Genomic DNA, 8,168 nt, shown 5'->3' on the forward strand with positions numbered 1-8,168 from the left:
TATCTAAATACCCTTCCTCTATAGTGCTGTTGTGTCCCCTTTAACCCCAAAGGTGAAATGGGCAATAAAACATTGCTGGTGAGACTGGTACTCACTGCATCCCAGATGGCTGGAGACAAAGGGTGGAATCAGTCATGATCAGAGTCACAGCACCAAAATATGTTATGGAGAGAGAGACCCGAGTCAGGAGGCACCCCTCTCCCCTGCCTTGGTTCTTGTCTCACTTGCAAGAGAATAATTCAAGGGAGAGACAAACATGTATGGTGGAAATGAAATAGCAAGTTTATTTTTGAAATACACTTGAGCACAAAGCTGCAAGCAGGCACCCAGCTAGTCTAAATGCCCCGCATATAGAGGAAAGAAAGTTGCAAGTTTGTTAGTAAGTTAGTTTGTTCTATACACTTGAGCCAAGGCTACAAGTGGATACTTAGCTAATCTAAGTATGCCAACTATTAGGGTTTAGGGGTTATATACCTTAGTCAGCTTTTAAGTTCCACCTTCTCCTCCTCCCCCTTCTAAATCTTGGGACTAATGTACAGCTACAAAGACTTTCTGTTAGTAAAGGCTCTTTGTGTTAGTGAAATTGTTTCAGAAGCCCCCTTTCCCAACAGTCTCAAGGACTACCATTCTGTGCTATTTTTGCTTGTGATGTTCGGGAACATCTGGCAATCTTATCAAACCAGGCTCAGGACTGCTGAGTTAATTGATGAGACATGTCTTCCTTTTGCCTAGCATTCTGTATTAAGTTCTTTGTTAGACTGTAATGGCGAAGGCCCTGCCTTTATTTCCTCTCTGGCCACTCATTCCTAGCTGCTCCCTAACAGCCCCCAAAGGACACCCAGGTCTCTGAGGCTAACTTCAAAGATGATCCAAATGGCTAGTGCAACTAAAGAACTGGATTTTAAATGTCCTTTAATGTTAATTATATAAATTTAAACAGCCACATGTGGCTAGTGACTACTGTATTAGACAATACAGTTCTAATACTACAAAAGTTCATGTTCAGCAATTGATCATGCATTTTTTTCTTTTTAAAGAATCCTTTCTTCCTTAAGAGCCAGGAAATCAGATTATTTGTTGAAAAAGAATTTTTCTCTGGGTAAATCCCTGAGACCAGTAATGATTTATTGCCACCCAGTTAGTAAAGAGAAAATAAGGCAATTCAATTAGCAATCTCAGCTCGAAGCTCTCAGGTGTCATTTTGCTTTAGGGTTATGCTTTAGGTTTTCCTTTGAAGCTTTTCCTCTCTCTCCTTAGATCATAACACATTTCTTCTTTTTCTTCATTCTTGACAGGATCTCTCACTAGGCAGATTCAATGATCTGATGATGTGGGTCTTTCCCAATCCTCCAAACTGAAAAGTTGACTTTTTCTACATGTTTTGCAAACAAACCAAAAATACTCTGTAGCATAATGATCAGAGAATACCTTAATTGTAATGGTCCGAAAGAAAGAAAATCGGGCTCTGGGACTTAAGAGGAAGATGAATTTGTGACTGAAAATGAAGAGATGAGGGCAAGTTACCCTGAAGTTTTTCAACGTCCACTCATGAGGAAAATCTTCAACTTTAGGAGACTTAAAAGACTTTTCTGTGTAAATTTTATGATGCTGAGGTAGGCACTTCTGCTGAGCATTTCTCACAGCTGGTACATTTGTAAGGTTTTTCTCCTCTGTGGGTCCTCTAGTGCCTGGTAAGGTTAAAGCTTTGACTGAAGCACTCACCACAACTGGGACATTTATATGGTTTCTCTCTGGTGTGCATCCTTTGGTGAATCACCAGGGTGGAACTCTTTAACTAAAGGTATTCCGGCACTCAGAACATCTGTAGTTTTTCTCCTGTATGTGTCCTCTGATGCCTGATGACATGGGAGCTAAGGCCAAAATTCTTTCCAAATTCACATCTGTGTGAAGTCTGTCTGGAAAAAGTCCAGCCATTGTTAATATAACAAGAATGGTTTGCACAACATCAATGTAACCTGGCAGCCAAGGAGAGTGGACTGGAATGTGCATGCATGAACAATGACGACTTCACTGTACTAGTCAGTGGGGGCATTAGATGCCATTAAGTGAGCATGTGTACTGTGTGGCTGTCACATTCAAAATGACTGAGCAAGTAAAGCAATGACTCTGCATCAAATTTTGCATTAAGCTTGAACATTCCTCTGCAGAAGTTATTCGGAAGATTCAGAGGGCTGCAGCTATGCATAGGCAACTGGCGATTGGCAGCTTCATCACAACAAAGCGCCCACTCATGCATCACGTCTCGTGCAGAGTTTTTTGTCAAAACATCAAATCACTCACATGACTCAGCCCTGCTACAGCCCAGATTTAGTGCCCTGTGACTTCTGGCTTTTCCCAAAACTAAAATCACCTTTGAAAGGCAAGAGATTTCAGACCATCAATGTGATTCAGAAAAATACAATCAGGCAGCTGATGGCAATTGGGAGAACTGTGTAAGGTCTCTCGGTGCCGACTTTGAAGGAGACTGAGGCATCATTGTCCTATGTACAATGTTTCTTGTATCTTCAATAAATATCTCTATTGGGCATCGTGCATGGCTGGATACTTTCTGGACAGGCTTCCATATGCATTCTCTGATGCTTTATTAGAGTAGAATTACAACCAAAGCTTTTTCCACACTCAGTACATTTGTAGGGTTTCTCACCTGTGTGTGTCCGCTCGTGGCGAATCACACTGGAACTCTGACTAAAACCCTTCCCACAGTCAGAGCATTTATAAGGTTTTTCTCCAGTGTGAGTCCTCTGATGTTCTATCAGGACGTAACTGTGGCTGAAGCATTTGCCACAAACAGGACATTCATATGGTTTTTCCCCAGTGTGTGTCCTGTAATGCTGAATAAGGTGAGAGCTGCTGCTGAAACTCTTCCCACACTCGGGACATTTATAGGGTTTCTCTCCCGTGTGAGTCCTCTCATGGATAATAAGATGGGAGGTATTGCTGAAGCTTTTCCCACATTCCCCACACTTGTAGGGCTTCTCTCCTGTGTGTGTTCTCAGATGCTGGATCAGGTGAGAGCTGTTACTGAAGCATTTCCCACACTCAGAGCATTTATAAGGTTTTTCTCCTGAGTGGGTCCTCAGGTGAGCACGCAAATGAGAACTATTATTGAAGCTTTTCAAACATTCGAAACATTTATGGCGTTTCTCTCTGAAGGATGAATTCTGCCGGACAGAGGCATTGGCATGTTCTCCTGGGTCACTGGGTTTGTCTTCCTGTTTTATTGTAGAATTTTCCCAATTCTCTGACTTGCCATCATTTGCATAGAAACCGTCACACCAGATCCCACTTCCTTGGGACCATGTCAGTGGTGTTTCTTTTGTGTCCTCAGACTTAAAATTTTGTGGGCCATCATTTTTAGGCCACTTTGAGGCCCTCTCTTTATCTGCCTTAACGTTGTTGTGTTGAACAGTTTCTAAATTCTTACTTTCATCTCCTGCAAAAATAAACAAATATTCTAAACATAGTCCCTAATCTCTGCCAGGGAAATTCTGAATTGCAGTGGAAGAGATGAAATAACCAAGTAAAACCTTGTAAATTATTTTATATAAAAACGTTTGTAAAGCTAGTTTTACTTCTTTAATATCAGCAGTGAATTTTTTGTACTTAGTAACAACACTAATCAAGTATCTGAACAGTTGTCAGCAATTACCAAGGGAGATATTTATTAAAAACAAATTAATTAGCTTTCTCTTAGAAGACTTAAACAAAGGTGGGGGTGGAGGGGACACCTGAGGTGAACACTAGAAAATAGCTGAGCACATACGGAAATAACAAGATAGCCACTACAGGCACACCTCATTTATTGTGCTTATTAGCTTTATTGTGTTTCACAGATGTTGCATTTTTTACAAATTGACGGCAAGCACCTGCACCAGCAAAACAATTATGACTCATTCTATTAAGATACTTGCTTTATTGTGATCTAGAACTGAACGTGCAATATCTCTGAAGTATGCCTATATTAAGAACGTATAATGTCTTATTAGCTCTAAAAAATATGTGAGACAGATATTGCTTATTTCTTTTTCATAAAGAGAAAACTAAGGCTGTAAGACTTAACTTATGAGTTATAGAGCACGAAATTAAGTTTGTCTCATTCCAATGCCCTGTTCTTTCTACACATTCTATAGTGCATCTTATAATGGATTTACAAAATATTCAGATCTTGATCCCTCACCTGTAAAAGAGTTTTTCAAACTCCCCCTCTCCATGAAGCCATTAGAATCTGAGACCAATGGTTTTTTCTCTTGCTCCATCACAATGATCACAGCCAGGTTAGGAATCAGAAATCCTGTAGAAAGAAACAGGCCATGTTTGGAGGCATTTGTTACAATTTATTCCTCCTCCTTCCTTCCCAACCATTGTAATACAACAATAATAAGTATAGAATGTTTGGTTAATAATATGGTCTTTATAAGTCCTTTTAGAAAAATCTTTTCTCAGATACAAGTGTTTAGAATTAAGGGTTAACCCAATTTACTTTTTCCAAAGAAATAACTTAAAAAATTAAAATTTCACATTAAGGTCTGAGGATCAAGCTTCAAAAATAGAATGAATACAATACTAATTGTCCACTCAGATCTTAAAACCTTTAATTGAAAAAAACAAAGGTAATCTTTTGGGGGGGGCGAGGAACCAATACTAAGACTTTAAGAAATCAATATACAGGTATAAGAAGCAGCTAAAGAGGAAAACAAACCTGTTTAGAAAGTATAACTTGGGATTTCTATAACCAGTAACATGAAATTAGTACAAAACAGGGCTAGTACAATTATAAACAATAACCCCTAAATATAAAAGAAATCTAACAAGGGACTTCTTTTTTGACTCTATCATAATCCCAATATCTACTTCAGCCTCAACTTTACCTTCTTCAGTGAAATATAACCCCTGACCTACTTTAAGGGACTAGAAAATGTGATCCGTCACTGAAAGGCAGTTATATATGAATTTGGCATCCAAGCCAAGATATTAAAAATACCTAATTTGGGAAAAAATGGAAATTCTGAAAGGAGGATATACAAAGGCATGAATATGAAAAACAAAAATGATATACAGCAGTCCCTCTCTATATCACGGTTCACTTATTGTGGCCTCACTGTATCATGGGATTTTAAAAAATATTATATTTATTTATCACGGATTTTTCGCTATATTGCGGGATTTTGTGGTACTGTATACATATGTTGTTAAAGTTAGGTAGGTTTAAGAGTGTAGAATATGTTTAAGAACATAAGTAGTGTTTATAAAAGTGGAAAAGGGAGTGGGAAAGGTTAATAAGGGACTGGGAATGGTTTATAAGTGTGTGGGAAGGATTTATAAAGCCTTAATATATATATAAATACTAAAATAAATGTAAGGTTCCTACTTCACAGATTTTCATCTATCGCGGGGGGTCTAGAACGTAATACCCGTGATAAGTGAGGGAATACTGTACTATAATTTGACCCTATTATATCTATTTTGTGCCAGGCAGTAAATGAATAATTTACACATATTTCTCGTTTAATTCTCACAATATGCCTCTAGGCATATAAACAATTACCAGTATTTTACAAATGAGCTAAAAAAGACATTTTTAAACTTTGCCAAGGCCATGCAACCCAAGAGGGGTAGACCAGGATTCAGTCCCAAGTCTATTTGGACACTGTCTTTCACACTCAGCTATTTCAGTACACTAGACCAGGAAGCAGCAAGCTATGCCTAACCCCAAACTGCAAATGATCCTCAAAGAGGGCCTTTCTTTAGATTATATTGACTGGATTTTGAGAGAACAGATTTACATCCCTGGATCTTATACCAAACTGAGCTGGCATTCCCTAAGCACCCTCAGCAATTAGGGATTTGTTATAAGAAAAGGTCAAACTAGTCTTAATTATAAATGTCCCATGTTTGAGTGGCAGGGGGAAAAAAAAGACACCTAAATAGGAAAAGAAAAGAGAAAAGAAAGTTGTTCAAATGGAGTAATATGTTTCTGAGTTACATATTTCTATCAAAGTCCTTACAAAGGAAGTGAGAGACTGGGTAACAGATACCCGTGTCAGCATTGTCCCTAAAAAACGATTTTGGTAACAGAAGCGCCGATGGGCACACTGGTTATGTCAAAGGGCAGCAAACCAAAGGCCATGAAGGGTATTAAAAGGCTGTCCTTGGGGCCCTGGCTGGGTTGCTCAGTTGGTTACAGTGACCTCCCCATAAGCCAGGTTGCAGTTTCCATCTCCTGTCAGAGCACAGACAGGAAGCAACCAATGAATACATGAATAAGTGGGACAACAAATCTCTCTCAATTTAAATAATAATAATAACTTAAAGGCTGTCCCTCTATAGAGCAGGCCAGCTCTCACTGCCAGCCCCCAAGGGGGATCAGGACGGGGCCTGAATGAACTTAGTGGAGCTTAGCTCATCAAGAACCGTTCGCGAGGACCACAGGTCCGGGTGCCCCGAGAGGTGAAGCTCCCGCAGAGCAAACTGTCACCAGCTGATGAGATCCTTTAAGAGGCTCTGCAGGGGAGGGAGGCACGGTGGCCCAGCGGCGGCAGGGGCTGGGCCCCGGGCTCTCGCGGCAGCGGGCTCCCCCTCCGGGGCGTACAGTGCAGCCTGGGCGGTGCGGTTTCCACTCCTGCCCGCGGCCCTCTGTCCCTTCCCCTGAGAAAGAACTTACTGTTCAGGGGGCTGCACACAAGGCGCCCTGCACTCCCAGGAGGCCCAGAAGTCCCGGAGGAAGGAGCCCCGACTGCTTCCGAGTGCCCAACTCAGGGTCCTAAACTCTCAACCCGCAAGCCAGGAACCGGAAGGTGCCCTCGCTTCCGCCGAGTCACCAGAACCTGTGCAGGAAACAGCGACAGCCTGTTCTCGTTGGTCTTAACCCTTAGGGCCCCGGACAGAAAGGAATGTGCTGGCAGGTTGCGTCTGCTTGGGCTGTCATTCCCATTCCGTGGTTCTCATCACTTGCATTTGTCAGGCGCCTTGTAATAGGGTCCTGATTAGAGCTTATACTTTTCTTGACGTCAGGGCGTCATCAGATTTATCATCAACCTTAGAATCCAAATAAATCGAGTATTTATTAAGCATCTATCATGTCTGTTCTCATTGCTGTGGACATGAGTATGCAATACATTTAGCTATCTGTGAAACAGTTGGAGCGTGAAGGCATCCATCCACATATAAAACAAGTAGTTTACAAGGCACCGTGATTATTAACAGTCGGAGATACAGTTAATCTCTCCCCTTTTGCTCAGAGAAAACAGAAGCCACTCTCTTCATACCAAGCAGGCAAATCTACTTAAGTCTGCACCCCTGGCACTGTCTTTCTTCCCTTCTGTTACAGCAGAGGATTGGCCCTTCGCATGTAAAATGACCCTTTACTGGGACTCATTTTCTTTCCCACCTTCTTAGGATCTTTACTCCATCAACTAACCTCTCAATTCTCCTAGCTCCATGCCCGAATAGTCCCTCGGCTTTAATAGTTTTCTTACATCGTTTCTGTTTCATCACTTACCATTCACCTTTTAACTATTTCTCTTGCAGCAAAAACAATAAATCACCAAGATTACCGATTACCTCTATCTTTGTTAGTGTGATTGGTATTTTTCAGTTCTCTATTCCTTTTCTCAGTTTTGACACTGCTGAGGACTCCTTCTAGAAACACTCTCTTGAGGTGATAGCACACTCACCTCCATGTCTACTCAGGCTTTTACAAGCCTGGTCTTCACTAATTATTGAAGATCCTCTAGGCCACCTAGACCCTCTCACCTCTTATCCCCAAATGTTCCCTATCTAGACAATCTCATTCACTCCTGCACTTAAATTTTTAAAAAAATTTATTTCAGAGAGGGGATGGGAGGGAGAAAGAAAAGGAGAGAAAGATCGATGTGCAAGAGATTCCATCAGTTGCTTCTCACAAGTCCCCAACTGGAGACCTGGCCCAAAACCCAGGCATGTGCCCTGACTGGGAATGGAGCCTGCAACCTTTCAGTTCACAGTCCTGTGCTCAGTCCACTGAGCCACACCAGCCAGGGCCACTCCCACATTTTTAATACCACCTACACAGACAACCTATAAATATATATCTCCAGCCCAGGCTGCATTTCTGAGCTCTTCACTCTTATACTAATGTTCTACTTGACATCTCATATTAGAGGTCTCAG

The 8,168-nt window shown here is 41.2% G+C and overlaps 1 protein-coding gene across 1 annotated transcript; it reads right to left on the reverse strand.

Annotated features, from left to right (window-relative positions):
- Positions 1 to 554: 554 nt before the first annotated feature.
- On the reverse strand, positions 555 to 6,816 carry ZNF572 (zinc finger protein 572). The gene is made up of 3 exons (XM_090283378.1): positions 6,683 to 6,816; positions 4,199 to 4,312; positions 555 to 3,454 (listed from the first exon to the last, which is right to left on the reverse strand). The coding sequence occupies exons 2-3, from the start codon at positions 4,275 to 4,277 to the stop codon at positions 2,526 to 2,528; spliced, it is 1,008 nt and encodes a 335-aa protein (XP_090139504.1). The 5' UTR covers positions 4,278 to 4,312; positions 6,683 to 6,816; the 3' UTR covers positions 555 to 2,525.
- Positions 6,817 to 8,168: the final 1,352 nt, after the last annotated feature.

Source organism: Furipterus horrens, unplaced genomic scaffold (genome assembly GCF_987537825.1).
Source record: "Furipterus horrens unplaced genomic scaffold, mFurHor1.1.pri manual_scaffold_7, whole genome shotgun sequence".
Classification (NCBI taxonomy): domain Eukaryota; kingdom Metazoa; phylum Chordata; class Mammalia; order Chiroptera; family Furipteridae; genus Furipterus; species Furipterus horrens.